The sequence below is a fragment of the Schistocerca nitens genome, chromosome 3 (assembly GCF_023898315.1).
Source record: "Schistocerca nitens isolate TAMUIC-IGC-003100 chromosome 3, iqSchNite1.1, whole genome shotgun sequence".
NCBI classification, from domain to species: Eukaryota; Metazoa; Arthropoda; class Insecta; order Orthoptera; family Acrididae; genus Schistocerca; species Schistocerca nitens.
The window spans coordinates 339,113,703-339,130,705 of record NC_064616.1 but is presented as its reverse complement, the minus strand read 5'-3'; the positions used below and the strand labels follow the sequence as shown (position 1 = coordinate 339,130,705).

Genomic DNA, 17,003 nt, shown 5'->3' with positions numbered 1-17,003 from the left:
TCATTGGTATCGACGTGAGCCACCACCTGCAGTTGGCTGCCCCGTGTGCTCTTCATTCCTTCCAAAAGGACCCGTTCCACTTCTGGAACGACTCTACCCAGTATGCACACATTGTGCACATTGGCTTTCCTTCCGTCCTTAGAAACCATGTCCCTAAGGGGCACCATAGTGCGCCTAACATTGGAGGAGCTCCCAACTACCACTAATCCCACCCTCTGTGACTGCCCACACGTTGCAGGCTGAGAGGTTTCCTCTGGAACAGGATAAGCGACTGCATCTGGCTGAGGGACAGTGTCACTCACAGACAGCATCTGGAACCTCTTTGCCTGACTAATCAGGAAGTCTTATGTTTGGCTCCCAGGTTGTCTTCAAACTAAACTGCCAAAGCACACAAGTGAGACTAATTAATTCGCCCCTCGTTGAGAACTTGTAACATGTCACTAAATCGGTTTACTTTTCGATAGAAACTAAAACGCTAGAACTGTGTCTAGTAAATATTAAATTAACACACAGAAATTCATAAAGTAAACTACCAAAGCACGCATATGAAACTACCTCTTAACATTTTGCATCGAGTACCTTCAGGATAGTTGATATGAGCCAGGAGCTCTTTGTTTATTTGCTTCAGCTGAACGCTTGTCCCAGAGTAATTCTAGTGTTCAAATAGTGTGTCCTTTAAGAACTCATGAGACCCAAAAACTCAATGTAATTATTGTGAATGTATGTATGTATGTATTTATGTATGTATAAACGCCTGATGATGAGCAGAACATGTGCGAAACGCGTTGTGTTATGTTAGATTAAACATAAAACCAATAAAAGTGACTGGTAGCAGAAATTACAAATAAATAATTAAACTAGCCTATATTTAAGGTGTACTGTACTATAACCGGTCTCAGTACGACAAACCTGGCTTCAATTTTTAACTGGTCGGAAAGTGATGTAACCAGTCTGACATTTCAGTTTTATTAAGCACTTGAATTAACTTTGTGATGAGAGAAACAGATTATATGTTTTCGGCGGAATAATACCTGCGCAATGAGGGACTTGATTCATATATGGGACAGGAATGATGAGTGAGGAGGTCACTATTCTCTTTTATTTACTACAGTGTTTCTTCCCGTAGTGGATCTGTATGTACTTGCTGGTCGTAGCGGCTGAGCCGAGAGTTAGCCTAGAGTTCTGATAAGACATGAAAGGGAAAGTTATGCTGCACCCAAATTATGTTCGGTACCAGGGCAAATGTATGGCAATTGCAGGTTTCCGTTTCGTTTTGCTAGCACAGGTGGGAGTTCAACAAGGGCCATTTGAGAGGATTAACATTTCGGTGACTTGGGAGCGCCAAGTAGGTGCATCCTTCTTCCAGTCTATAGTACATTCTAGCGCCCAACTTTTATGAAAAGCACGTCCAACAACTGTACGCGTTCACAGACGAGGTGGCAAGGTGGGAGGGGTGACATGACGTCGGACTATGAGGCAGCTAGCGCCTCTGGGCTGCCCAGCATCATAAGATTGTGCATACTATGGAAACTGCGTAACACCATAGTTAAGGGACAACTTTGTAGACTGCCGCCGCCTTACTGGTACCGATAGTTAGGAACCATCCACGTGGGGCTCTGATGCGAAAATCAGGCCACATTCTGACTGGGTAGAGTTCGCAAATTTTAGAAACAGAGTTCTATTCGATAGATTTCACTGCTTTTCGCACCAGCAGCCTCCCACCCCTTTATAACCTAATAAAAATCATAGCATTTACTACAGGAATAATAAAATTCTGAATAGCAGGTGAGTAATGTTGGAGACGTGAGCTCTCATTGATTGTGATTGATGAAATCCTTCAGACTGTCCTACGCGTCATTCTGGCAGCATTGCGATAGAAGGTATAGTGGAGAGCAACTTTCAGCTTCGTTTGGATTTTGAGAATCGTTCGGATTTCGTCTTTGGTGTTGCAGATTGGAACTATGTTTGGTGCTTCGGCTTGAAGATTTAGAGTCGTTCGGCACTCATGACTCGAAGTTGATTCATTTACGGGCTTCGGCATTCGCGAGTTGTGGGACGACTGTCTGTAGTCCACCACCTGCTGCGTTCATCGCGTCAAAATGATTTTAAGTTCACCAGCAATGAGGCGAGTCAGCAGCACTGACGTGGGATAGGTGCGTTTTTATGCTTCACGTAACTAGAGACTTACATCAATCACGTTTTGTGAACTGATACCCTAACTAAGAATTTGGCACGATATACAGTGTGTTACAAAACGATACCGACCAAGTTCGAGGTCTTGCATGTTGCGTCGTGAGAAAGAAATTGAGGATACGAACACATATCCAGAAATTTCATCCAACGATGCTACAGAGAATAGAAATTAAAGGCCTCTCTGACTGCCACTAGGCCACACCTTCGGCAGAAAAAGTGACTTCGTGCACTGACGGAACAGGGAGACCTTGTAATGCTGTTTGTTATTCTGCAATTTGCGACTGATTGTCTCGATCGGCAGTGGGGAAGATGGAGCTACATGCTGCAGATAGGCCTTCTCTGCTATGAACGCGATGCTCTGTTTCCTCGGTGGATAACGGTTTCGGACACAGATATCATATGCGGTTTATTTTTCTCCTGTTTGTCCAAAAGCACTGGAGATATTAGAGGGTTCCAGGAGAAAAATAAACTACAGATGGAAACCTGCATCTGGAAGAGTCACCACTCAGGTAATGGAGGAAGGTCTGTCTCCTCCACTGCCGATCGGGGCAGCCAGTCGTTATCATGAACAACAAAAACATTATGAGACATTACAGCTATGATCTGTCAGTGTAAAAAGTTTCGTTGGCTGCCGAGGGGGTGGCCTAGCGGCAGGCGCTGACGTCTATAAATTCGATGTTCCTGGATGCTGGTTCCTAGTCTAAAATTGTTCCTTACGAAACGCTCTTTAACACCTTGAAGTTTCATATGACAGTGCCACATCACACACGAGAGCTGTTATATACGCAACAATACGGCGCCTTAGGATCACTGTCGTCAAATGTTATCCATGTGTACCCTTTTTTTCTTACGTTTCGCGTCATGGAATCATTTCATTTTAGATTGATTTTGTTCGTTATTTCCAAATGTTTTATGATTCCACATATATATGACTCACATCTTACAGGTATTGGGAAAGAATACCATTACATTCAGGGTCCAAATAAAGAGTATCTGACAAATGAAAACCCACCAATCTGAAATAAAACAAATCGAGGGACGAGGAGCTGGTGCATGTCATACGCTTTTCTGATTATATTCTCGTGTACAGAACTACAGTTTCTAGCCCTTTAGGAAAAGAATGAATGTTTACTACTTTACACCACAACAGAAGCATATAGCAAGGGACAGGTTGTAAATACCGCTAGGTCGTTTGAAAAATACATAGCACAATTTCTATATAATACTTGTATAGCCTGTATTAACAATTTCTCTCCTGTTTTGTACGTATATAATTAGAAATGTAGACAGACAGAGACAGAGAATAATTTCTAACTTCTTCTTGGTCTTGATGACAGGAAGTTGTATCTTCACACCAAACAATTCTCTTGTGTTCTTATTACATGAGTAGATAAAATTTCAGAACGAAAAATTACCCCACAACTGTAGATAGTAACAGAGTACGTACAGAAAATGAGATTGTTTTCAATTCATTATAAAGACTCGCGTTAAAATCACAAGTTATCTATATTAAAATGAAATGATCGTATCGCAATGGTGAGAAGGAATATCCACCTGAGGAAGCTCGGCCGCCGAGTTGTAAGTCTTTTTAGTTGATGCCACATTCGGTGACTTGCGTGTCCATGATATTTCCCGAGAGGAGAAAATCGCCAATCCGGCCAGGAAAGTAACTCGAGCCCGCTACATTATAGTCAAGACAAGCCGACCACTCAGTTAAGGTGGTGGCCTGTTCTTTAGAATGTAACATAGCTGTAGTTTATTTGTTTAAATAATGCACTGTGGTAATTGTTAAACATGACAAGTCTCATAGTTATGTGCGTCTGTTGGTCATGACTTTGAAAAGTGTGTATTCAGAACTGGGAGGAAATCAGTCAATAAAAGCAAAAAAATACCCAAAAATTGTACATAGTGCCTAAAGAAAATGACATGAGGTTATTAAATTTAGTAATTGCAACAATATGACGACGTGCTCCTTTGAATTTTTCTCCATTTTTATTCATACACTGCAATTTCAAAGTGTCTTACGTAATTTTGGATCATAAATTAAGATAATATATACACCCAGTCTTAAGTAGGATAACTCTGCTGCTTGCAGTTCATGATCTTCTTACTGTGGTGTACAGAACTCGAATGGTTCAAAGTGGTTCAAATGGCTCTGAGCACTACGGGACTTAACATCTGAGGTCATCAGTCCCCTAGAACTTAGAGCTACATAAACCTAACTAATCTAAAGACATCACACACATCCATGCCCTAGGCAAGATTCGAACCTGCTACCGTAGCCTGTCGTGCGGTTCCAGACTGAGGCGCCTAGAACCGCTCGGCCACAACGGCCGGCGAACTCGAATGGTGAGACCCCAAGAAATTGAGCAAGAGAGAGAAGTGCGAGGTTAGATGGACTTGGTTTTCTAGCCAGTTGAAAGTTATCTCATTGGCTTGGATCAATGGGAGGAGGGAGACATAAAAATTACCGCTTGAAGTGGGACAGTGGACGGGTGATCTTCGTTTTCCCGCCATTTTTATGTCATGTTACTGGCCTACGGGCTTCTACGGCGGAAGGATTACTTCTTTTTGGCAAGTGCTATGCATCCAGTTACAGCATGACCTTAAATTTGCCACACGCAATTGCCGTAGAAGTGCAGGCAGGTATTAGGTTAGACCTGAACATGAATTTCGTGCTTCAAAGTACCCTGCTCCAGTGCTCAAGTGTTACAAATTTCCTCATCTCCTCTAATTCCTAGAGTGTGTTGCCAGTCATGTGGAGCATCTACTCAGCACAGACAGAGACCTGGAATATCTATGACACATTGATTTGTCTACGACCTCAATGGAGGAACGTGATAACACATTTCAAAGTGTCTTACGTAATTTTGGATCATAAATTAAGATAATATATACAGTCAGTCTTAAGTAGGATAACTCTGCTGCTGGAAGTTCATGACCTTGTTACTGTGGTGCACAGAACTCGAATGGTGAGACCCCATGAAACTGAGCAAGAGAGAGAAGCGACAGGTTAGGGGGACTTGGTTTTCCAGCCAGTTGTAAGTCATCTCATTGGCGTGGATCTATCACTGAAAAGGGCACTGTAAATTAGAATGAAAGTTGACTGGAAATGACAAATAATAAGTTGTTGTTGGTAAGTCGACCAACCGACCAAGGAGTAATTCCAGTTACAGAGACAGATTCCAGTGCTATAAATACGCCTCCATAACGGAAATTCTTCGTCTTCGAGTCACAGTGGACTCACTAGCGTTCAGTGCTTGTGACCTATACTTGACAGAGCACCACATTTGAGGCGACTGTATTTTATTTGCTGACAAGAGGGCAACCCCTCAACTGCATGTGCGAATGTCCTCTATCTTAGATGAGGAATGGACGAGTGTAGCACTGATTTTCTTGGTTTGCGCGAATATTCTTAAAATAAAGGACCTATCTTTTTCTTGGCATAGGGAATAAATATCTCGCTTCGCTTTTTAATAGCAGTGGTCTGTCAGCCACAAGCATTTACAAAATAGTTTTTTATTCTTTTTATGTATGTAGTATGTACTTATCAGTATGTAGTAGCACCCCCTCTGCCTTGCACGCATGCAATGATTAGGTTGTAAACGATCCTTGTGATCCTGGGTATTGGCAATGGGACAGAGTTGATGCCCGAAACGGACCTACACATGATCTGGGGATCTTGCTGGCCACGACAGATCCTCAGAGTCACACGAACAGTTCTTGAAGACATGTTTCATGTATCTTCAAGAGCTATCCTGTTGAAAAATGTGTCTGTCACATGACAGAAAACATACGAGGACGCAAGTTGATTGTAACGTGCCATTGTGCCGTCAGAGTCCCCTCAGTTCCTACCAGCCGTGACCTGAAGTCATACCTGGTGGCTCCCCACACCATGATGCCAGGAGTAACACCGCAGTGCCTCTTCAAAACACTGGAAGAACGAGACCTCTCCTCAGGTCACCGTCATACTCATCAACGATGATCTTATGAGATAGCGCTGAGCTTCGGTTCATCGCTGAACACGGTACGATGTAATTCATCAGTAGTCCGTGGTTCTAAGCCACGGTACCATTCCAAACACAGCCGTTTGTGTTATGGTGTTAACAGCAGTCTTCGCACGGAAATTCCCTAGTCTGGCTGCTGCTAATATTCAACCAGTGGTACAGGCTGACACAATATGTTGCAAGGAGTCCATTACTTGTTCTGGGATGGGAGGACAGATGTGTAGTGGTAACTATGTGCTTCATTCGATCCTCCCTTCTGATTCCCTTATGTTCGCATGAAGTCCAGCACTGAGCTACGGTCACATTCAAATGCCACATGAATCTTGATGCTGCACGATTCTTCCACATGACCAAATGAAAACCCACGATCAGGCCCCTTTTATACTCAATGAGGTGCTCATAACTTTGTCTCATACGAGTACGTGACTTTTCCATATCATTGTCAGTGATCAGTCAACATCTGACGCTGCTCACGCCCCGTATATGTGTATACTCCAGGCCAAGTAACAATACTGAAAACGAGCAACAACAGGTCACTCTGGTGGCCGTTAAACCAGTCACAGAAAATTGCAAGTCAGCAGTACGCATGGTGGTGAGAAGCAGTTTGAAAAGCTTTTAGGAGTTTTGCACGGAAGGTTATGCCGAGAAATAACTGTTAAGAAAGAATTCGATACCTTGACCTATTTCTGAGTTAATTAGCATCGAAATAATCCAATCAGGGCCTTGTGCACGCTAATTCAAACGGCTCACCAGGTACAATTAGTGTAAGTTGCTCTCATTGTGTAGATCATAGCCGCTTGAATTTCCGCTCACAACGGCCTAATTGAGTAACTTCATTGCTATTAACTCGGAAAATGAACAACATATAGAATTTTTTTCTTAATAGTTGTTTTTCAGGACAAGTTGAGATGCAACTCCATTACAAGCTTTCCAGACCTTTCCTGACCACAAAAGATATACAGGATGTTTCAGAAGTGTTGGTCAGCCGGCCGGTGTGGCCGTGCTGTTATAGGCGCTTCAGTCTGGAACCACGTGACCACTATGGTCGCAGGTTCGAATCCTGCCTCGGGCATGGATGTGTGTGATGTCCTTAGGTTAGTTGGCTTTAAGTAGTTCTACGTTCTAGGGGACTGATGACCACAGATGTTAAGTCCCATAGTGCTCAGAGCCATTTGAACCATTTGAACCAAGTCTTGGTCAATGTTCAGGGATATGACATGAATGATCATTCGAAACAAAAAAGTCAAGTAAACAGGGGCTCTAAAACACATATCTTCAGAGCTATGAGCAACTCTTGATCTTCGATACTGGGAAACAAATCTCTTCTACTGCAGGCGTTGCTTTCCATATTTTGCAAAGTGGTAGTATTACCCAAAACAAGAAAAAGATATCCAGTAAGCATGTGCTCTAAAATGCATACGTTAAGAGATAGGAGCACTTGTTCATCTTCGCTATTGTGAAACACAGCTCTCATAATGAACAAATACTCATAACTTTCAAGGTATGCATTTTACAGCACATGCCCCCCGGCCATTTTTTCTTCTTTTGGTCCATACTACAACTTCGCAAAACATGGAAAGCAAAGAGCTTGCAGTAAAAGAGATTTGTTTCACGGTATTGGAGATCAATAACTGCTCACAGCTCTTAAGGTATGCGTTTTAGAGCCCACATTTACTTTTTTTTTTTCGAATGATCATTCCTGTCATATCTCTGAATATTGACCATCACTTTTGAAATTTCGAACCCAAAGGTTTAATTGTGGTCAGCCAACAATAATTTTTAACCTTTTTACTTTACTGCTGGCTCATTTATTGAAAATTATTTTATACCGTGCTTACTAGTGCGGTTTTAACGTGTGGTTAAGAGAGGCTTTATTCTTTTTTCAGCTTCCTCGTCCACGGAAATTATTTACGGATGATAACAACCTAAATGTTGAACACCTTAATACCAAACATAAGTAAAAAATAACAAACCTTACTATCCTCCAATAAGACCACTGACTTACAGTGGTTTTCTAATGGTGTTGCAACTAGACGAATATCACCTGCTAGACACGACCGAAGCGCCATGCGCACACATAATTTATGGTTGATTACCAAGGCACACTGACAGTTCCTTGCTATTGTATGTGGACGATCTTTGGCTCGATGTAGTGAAAGATCTCAACCGATGTATAAATCGTTTATATTATTTTCTCATAAGCCAGAGCAGTGCTCGGTCATCAACGCCAGATACGGTGGAGAATCACATCATATGTGCAGCTAGTATAAACTTTCTCTGCAGTTCACCATCCCTATATTTGCCGATAGTGCGGAAGACGTCATCATTGCTGCTGTAAATATTCGCACTCTCTAGGTAATGTACTGAGCTAGCCACTTTTCTTTATCCCATTTGTTTCTAGGATGTTGACATTCCCTATATTTCTTGACATTTTGCTTGTACCACCTTCCAGAAAACTCTTTTTATAGTAATTTCTTTCCATTTACAGTCGATACTAGTAGTATTTCTAAACTAACTCTATGTTGCTTTTGCTCTTGTAAATAGAATATAATTCAATGTTGGTTACAGAACAATGTTTTTGTTTCCTGAAGACAGAATGTCGTTAAGAACATAATTCCTCATTGCGTCACATCAGTTTGTTTAGTATTCGTCATAAACACACACTCCTTCAGTTCACTTAGCCAAAAATTGTGCGCTACTCTTACCACACACTAAGCAGTAGCTGCTATTTCGCTAAGCAATGTATTCCCCACATTGTTAGCAAACGGAAAATTATATTGGTGAACCAAGATTAACCTTCTTTATGAAATAATTCATAAAATTGTCTTTACACGGGCCGCCAGCGCCAATTTTGTGGTGTCGTCCGACGAACAGGGTACCAAAGAAAGATTTCAATCTCACAACGAAACCACAAGAGAGTACAGTCGCTTCATGTCAGCTACACTTCACACGAAGGGTCTTGTAAAATTGCTTTATCAACTGATACTTTAATATTCAGAGACAGTTATATATACCCGGAACATTCATGTGGAAGTGGGTTCTAAAAAGTTAAGTAAATCTTCATAACTACATTGTAATAAAGTGAACTAATGTTTTGTATGTTTTGGTTCCACTCAGTCTCCCCCTCGATCAAACCAAAGAATCCACCATTGAACTGGCCAGTTTATTCTTGTCTGGCACAAAAACTTTCATTCGTGAGTCACGGCTGATGTATCTCTCATCCTGCTTCACTGAACTAAGCCTGCTTCCATTAAGAGAATTCCTGATTCGACCAAGAAGTGGGTTGTAAATACCACCTGCTGTCCCCATTTAATCCCCACCCCCTTCCTGATTCAGATTAGAAACCTCTGGAGATAATGGTAAAAGCTAGAGAGGAAACAGAATCACAAATGCACTTTAGTTTTCACAGAAACAACACAGTTCAAAAAATGGTTCAAATGGCTCTGAGCAGTATGGGACTTAACATCTGAGGTCATCAGTCCCCTAGAACTTAGAACTAGTTAAACCTAACTAACATAAGGACATCACACACATCCATGCCCTAGGCAGGATTCGAACCTTCTACCGTAGCGGTCGCGCAACACAGTTCACTGCCATGACAATAAGCTTAGCCACGTTCGAGTCTCAGACAAAATGGTTTCTTCACCTTGTTCCAAGAGATACAACCTAACGTAAGTTTGCCACAGAGACATAATGTACATTTATCTTCAGGGCATGTAAGTCGTTTGTCAATTTCTAATTAGAAACTAGAACATTCTCTGCCAAACGTTAAAGCTTAACCTTCAAGAGTCCTCTTGCAGGATCAAATCGTGAATGCTTTTATGCTTTCCATAGATGATGATACTCAGCTTAGGGAAATTTGTCCTTCGTTCATAGCTACTATGGGAATGTAGTAATAAACTCTTAGGAAGCAGTATTTTACAACGTGTATAAACGGTGACTGGAGGTGAAGGGGAGGGGGGAGGGCGGTGAGCAGGGGTGTGAGAGCAACATGTGCCCCCTGGATCGTCCTACTTAGAGAGCATCTCAAAGAGCTAATCACAAATATGCCACTGCTTTGTCATGTATGTAGCACATTCCCCAAAGTAGCACAAGAAGAACATTCTCAACCAACACTGGAAAATCCCGCCACAGACTTCGAAGGTAGTTCTGTTCATAAGGTTTTCTTGAAAGAAAGTTAGTCTCTATGGGATGATAGCCTTGTATCCCTAATAACACATTCATGTTGCTGATGTGGTGAATCAGAAACAGCATGCAGGTTTACTGCAGATCTGTGGGAAATTAGATGGGTGCTTCAGTCAGAGTTTTATGTTTTTGTTATTGGAAGCATACGTGTCTGTTTTCGCTATTAATGTGATACACTCTGTACAAAGTTGCTCAGATTCTATTTTCACTGGTGTTTGCTACACTGGACAGCTGCCGGCCTAATTAAGAGTAGATGTTGTAGCAATGTGACTTACGTGTGGACATTAGTGGTGGAGAAGATGAGGCAGGGTGTCGCCAGCAGGCCGCTGGCTGCCCACACAGCCAGCAACGCCAGCAACGCCCTCCGGCGGGTCATGCGGTGCTGCAGTGGCCGCACGATCGCCATGTATCTGCAACAGAAGCAGTACGCACTGCAATCACCAAATTATCTTTGGATGTAGTAAGAGCTGCACAGTCGCTACACACCTGCAACACATTGTTATGCACTGACCAGACAGGGTGGGTAGCCTGCCGCATGGAGACACTAGTGGTTAGGTAACAAAGCCGCAAACAGGTGTACAGTTTCGAGTCACAGGCGATAGGACGCCACACGGCCTTTCCCCAGCCTCTATTTAACACCCAAATAAGTATCCGACCAATCGAGTACCCGAATCCATATTGTCAGACTGAAGTAAAATCAGACCGCTTGCAGGCGCAGAGGCACTTCTTGCAGGCACATAACTGGACAATACTACAGGACAGTAGAAGTCAGCTTTTAATGGACGAGACGCAGCTTGCTAAGTGAGGAAATATCTTCCAGGAATAACATTCTTAGCGGCTATATGTGGTATTCCTGCTGCGAAAATTGTGGTTAGTACACAAAAATCCAATTGAGAATTTTGTCGTAAAATAATCTTATTCGGTAGAATAAGAACATGACCTGGTCAACTGAGTGAGTGTCCATGCTTAGAGAGAGATATCTTCATAATGCTAGGAATCATGTCGTGCTAGTGGGGGACTTGACTACGAGACAGCAGAGTGAAAGCTCCTACAAGGCTCAATAGTGAAGACTACACTTGGAGATGCCTGAGCAGGGACACTGCTGGTAGCTTTCATGACACATGGCCTCTGAATATCGTTGCCACGAACGCTGGATATCTAGTTACGGTTGTTGCTGAAAGACATGCGCCACCTGCTGCATTCACACTGCTGCCAGGAGATGCTGCCAGACGATTCCAATGCACATTCGGCTGCACCGCCAGCAGCCTGCCATTTGCCTGGTAAATGACTTGCACAACAGCACTCCCATCAAAGTTGGCCTCCCAGTGCCATTTATGTATTAGCAACCACAGCATACACAGTATGAGAGGTATATGACTGGGCATTCTGACTAGGAATCCGCTGACATCAGCAAAATCTCTTTCTTGTCTGTAGAGAGAACTGATCGTGTTATATTCTGATGACATCATCATCAGTACTTTTTTATCTCCCAGGCCATTCCTGCAATCATGACATTAGCATCATCGCATAGAGAGAGTAGAGGTGCAGCCCCTATGCCCTCCTCCCCCCACTGTAATGCTATTGGCCAATGGTGTGCACATAGTTGGCATCAAGAACCTATCATCCCTGTGCTCCTGCAACTTGTATGTGTGTAATAAAGATGAAGTACCCCTCATCCCTGTCACCCCAGTTAGACAGTCAATTGCGCTTGTTGTCGGCGTGAAGCACAGCTCTGTGTCTGCACTTTCTGCTGCATGGCGAGCACACATCTGTACATAGCACTATGTCCACGCTTGTCGTGGGAATGAGAGTGGTTTGTAGTTCACGCGAACGTGCAACAGGTGTAATCAAAACCTGATATGCCTGTGCGCACAGATTCATGTTCTTGTAATCCAACACGCCTGTTCAGGCAACAGCTGAGCTCCTGTATGCACACATGTGTGCTCAAGTGGCTCTGTGCCCATGCTCGGTGGAGAATCTGGTGATGTCACGACGTTATAACTAATAAGTATGAACAAACTAATTCTTATTACGAGATTGGGCCCACCAGCACACAGTGCTTTATATGTGTAAGCGTTAACATTTTCTTTAAAATGCCAATCCAGTCTCCCTCCACACAAGAATTGTAAGCAATTACAGTAAGGATTCATTAACTAAAATTATTATTATGTTTTGTATGATGTTATACTGAGAGGTTTTTTTTGTTACTATCACAGCGTTAGTGCACATCAGCAGCAGGCCGAAGGTTTTTGAAATATCTATTCACAGTATGCTTTCGCTGTAACTGTGTCTTGACAGTGTTGATGATTGTTAAAGTCATAGCACAATGAACCTCGCCCTCCATGCCTCTATGTGTGTCATTGCAGTTAGGGCGTTGATAGTATTGTTCTGAACGATCAGGGCACGATCCACTGTCCACATGATGTCTGACATTGTCTGATGATGCTGTATCATGAGCACAGCAGCAGTGATGAGCACCTGATCCAGCCATTAGATGTCGAAAATAACTAATTTATGACTCTTGTGTTTTCTTAACAGTGAAGCCATCTGTTGGTGACATTGAGAACTATCCATGATTCAAAAAACAAACTAACCACATTCTTTGTTATTGTTGTAATTTCATTCCCTGGCCCCATATGGGCAGGGGAGGACTGCCAGCGGCACAGTTCAACGCTTTTCAGTCGAGCGACAGCACAAATAAATAGATGAAATGATACACATAGAAGATGATTAAAAGGGGGACAATGCACCATAATAAGGGGAGACAGTGAGGGTTATAACGTACACCTACATGGAGACTTTCATTGTGGGACACTTAAAAAAGTCCATGTAACGATAAAAAAAAACAGTTGGAGATAGGCAGAGCATGTAAAATAGACTGAAGTCACAGGCAAAAGTCAAAAGTTGGCCACAGTATTAAAACACATCGGAACAACAACACTTTAAACCCACTGCACGAGACAAAGCACACATGACAAAGAATAAAAGTTGCCAGGAGGGACCAGCCAAGGGAGGGTAGACCTGGGAGGAGGGAAAAGATGGGAGCAGAGGGGGCAGCGGGGAAGGGTGGCTGGAGGGGGTGGGTAGGAAAGAAAGGGTGTCAGGGGGCGCACTAAGGGACAGGAGACAGACGGGGTTAGAAAGGGAGAGGGAAGGCAAGTATGAGGGAGTGCACAGACGTGGAAGGGGTGCATAGGAAAGGGAGGAGGCATAGGAGTGAGGAAAAAACCGCTCAGGTGCTGGGAAAAGCAAGAGAGAGGGAGCCCTGAGGAGGGGTTGGGGCAAGGTGAGGTTTGCGTTGGTAGAAGGGGATACCAGAGCGAAGCTCATGATCTGGGAGGGGTAGGCACTGGAAGGTACATTGGTATAGGGGGTGGAAGGCGTGGAGATGGAGAGAGGGCTGGACACGACAGTAAAGGCGCGGCAGCAGGCTGGGGTAAGTGAGGATAGGAGACACGAGACGTTGGGGGCGATCGAGTCTGCAGATGATGTACTGGGTGCAGATGTGTTCAAGGGAAAAGAAGAAGATGTGGAAAGGGGATGAGGTCATAGAGGATCTGTGTGGGGACACGAGGAGGATATGAAATGCAAGGAGGAGTGCATAATCTTCGAGGATTTTGAGGGTTTTATAGAACCTGGGTGGGGCGGAAATCCAGGTGACGCTGGCATAACAAAGGATGGAATGTATCAGGGATTTGTAGGTGTGAAGGATAGTGGAAGGTTGCAGCCCCCACATGCAGCCGGACAGGAGTTTCAGGAGGCAGAGACTGTTGTGGGCTTTGTGTTGGATCATAACGAGATGGGGAGTCCAGGTAAGGTGGCGGTCAAGGGTGAGCTCAAAGTATTTCAGGATAGGAGGTGAGGTGGACAGGATGACAATAAATGGTATGGTAAAAATCGTGGAGCTGGAAGAAGAGGGTAGTACAATCTATGATGATTGTCTGGGTCTTGGAAGAGTCGATGTTAAGGAGCCACTGGTTGCACCAGGTGGTGAACTGGTTGAGGTGGATTTAAAGGGTACATTGGGACCATTGGAGGGTAGGATAAAGGACCAGGAAGGCGGTGTTATCAGCAAATTGGAGGACATGAGCAGATGAGGGAGGTTGGGGCATATCTGCAGTATACAGGAGATAGAGGAGAGGGGAAAGGACGGAGCCTTGTGTCATGCTGGCTGTGGGATAGAAAGTACTGGAGTTGGTATTGTGGATAGTGATATATGAGGGTCGACAGGAGAAAAAGGAAGCAACGAGATGGACGAAACTGATGGGAAGGGCGTAGGTCTGGAGTTTAAAAAGTAGCCCAGGATACCAGATACGGTCATAGGCATTCTGGTGGTCAAGGGAAACAAAGATAGCAGAACGATGGGAGTTAAGTTGAAAGGAAAGAAGAAAGTGCAGCCATTTAATGGTGGCAGGAGCACTCGTTTCCTGCAGTCCATCCATCTACTGATGACAGGAGAATCGGCGTTCGGTAAGAGACCTTTAATTTATTTCACGTTTTCAGGGTTTCTAGGATAGTATCTAAGGTAAAACTCATTTTGAATTAATTTGAATTCCTAATTTGTTATGTATATTTTATAAGAAAATGTTGGCTCTTAATTATTTATACAGATATATACTGTCTTGTCTTTCAAATACTCCTTCGCAAATGATTTATAATTCCAAAAGAAACTGACCAATGTGACTGGTGAGCCGGTCCATAAACGAAATTTTGGAACTCAGTAATAGAAATGGAGTTGACAATTTTCGGATATTGAGATAATTTATGTATGTAGTTGCCAAGCAGGGCTGTAGGCCGGTGTGAGGTGTGAGGTGAAAGGTGTGAGGTGAAAGGTGTGAGGTGTGAGATGTGAGGTGTGGAGACTCTACTGCTGCTCCTCCATACCCTTCCCACAATGATAAGATAGTGCTGATGAGAATGATAAGATAGTGCTGATGCTGATGTCAGCAAAATATGACATGAGCAGTTGTCCCAGCTGTAATATGAAGCCGAAAATGAGGAAGTGTTGATGCTGAAGGAAGCGCTTTTCTGCCCAGTATAAATACTGTCCTACTACTAGCAGGAACTGTTACTTGAAGCCAATATTCATAAATGTAGTGGTGGACATCTTTCACATTAATACACTGCTCTCCATTAGAACTGGAGCAGCATGAAGGCGCACGCTAGATTAGCAGCGTGAGCCAAACGCAATGCCTCATTGGTGAAAGAGGGCACTTGCTGCAACACAGGGTCACAGTGTTATGACACGCCGTGCACGTACCTGTCAGAGTCCACTTGCCAGGTCTGAAACAATTATTTGTTACTGTAACCAGGGATGCATTGGCAGGCAGCATATGTGACATTTGCAGCAGCCACACAACAACAAACCCAACCTGGCTCATATATATACTGGACATCTCGCCAGGCTGTGCTCTGAATCAGTGAGTCATAAAGCCAACATCCAATGTAGTGTAGGCTCATCTTCACCCTGACAAAACTGCTTGCATAGGAGGACCAGCTGCAACACTAATGGGCTGAGGGTCGAACAGTGGTCCTCTAAGCCACTGAGACACCAGGAACCTCCTCTCTCCAGTTTCAGATGCTACCAACCATACACGAGTCTGACCTTCACACTCAGGTACTTCCATCTGACAGCGAGCATTGTTTCATGTCAAATCTGGCCGAGATGCTTCGCCCAGCAGCTGAGGCAGCTGCCAGTCGCATAAGAATGTACAAGGCACCATGCTGAGATGGAGCGAGTGCAGACAGCATCTACCCTACAAATCGTGTACTGTGGTCTGTAGATTGGACGTTCACCATCAGGTGCTTACCTGAGGTTGACGTACGGTTCTATTATAAACTGTTGGGAAATAAATGAAAGTTTCTGCTACCATCGAGCTGCTTCTGACTCAACATGCCGAGACAAACTCTTTCAGACAAGACACACACCCTTTACAAGTGTGGTCTGAAGTCCTGGTTTAGGCTTAAATGTTGGCTCGACTTACAGATTGTCAATAGGCAACAATGTCAGCAGCAATTCTGCAATGGTATTCTGTGGAAAGATATAATTACGTACTGACTTTAACCTTCAATCAGGAGCGCCATTTTTTATAATACGGGTGGGCGTGTGGTGTACTTTGTACACACATGAAGAATAGCTGTCTTTATGTTACCAACGTAAAAATCTATTAACAAAATCATAGTTTAATTTTAGTTTAGTTACACAACGATAAAATTAACTACAATTACATAAGCTAAATCTCTGTTTAATTAAACAATAATAAAATAAACTTTTATTATATCATTCAAGGCTGCATACAGGTGTTACCCTGCAGTGATGAACCACTCGAAGCATTAAACAGCACAGTTACATCAGACCGCACCCAACCACTTATTCACTTGGTAATTATCTCACAGAAAAATTTCTCGTTGTGGGATTATACTATTAGCTTTTAACATTGGTCATCTTCTTGCATGGATTGTAAATTTCTCTCACCTAGCTCGCTGTTTATCACGTGGCTCGTTGTTTATTTTATATTACTGTTGATCGATTAGGAGTATGACAGTATAACTTATCACTGTCTTATCTGACGCAATAATGAAAGATTAGCTGTGTGCTCACTATTGTGAAAAAACATT

The 17,003-nt window shown here is 43.2% G+C and overlaps 1 protein-coding gene across 1 annotated transcript in view; it reads right to left on the bottom strand.

Annotated features, from left to right (window-relative positions):
- Nucleotides 1-17,003, bottom strand: part of LOC126249222 (tachykinin-like peptides receptor 86C) — a 352,669-nt gene that overhangs the window by 229,555 nt on the left and 106,111 nt on the right. Inside the window, exon 2 of the mRNA XM_049950877.1 lies at nucleotides 10,661-10,795. Within this exon, the coding sequence (XP_049806834.1) occupies nucleotides 10,661-10,795 (135 nt within the window). The remainder of the gene's footprint in view (nucleotides 1-10,660; nucleotides 10,796-17,003) is intronic.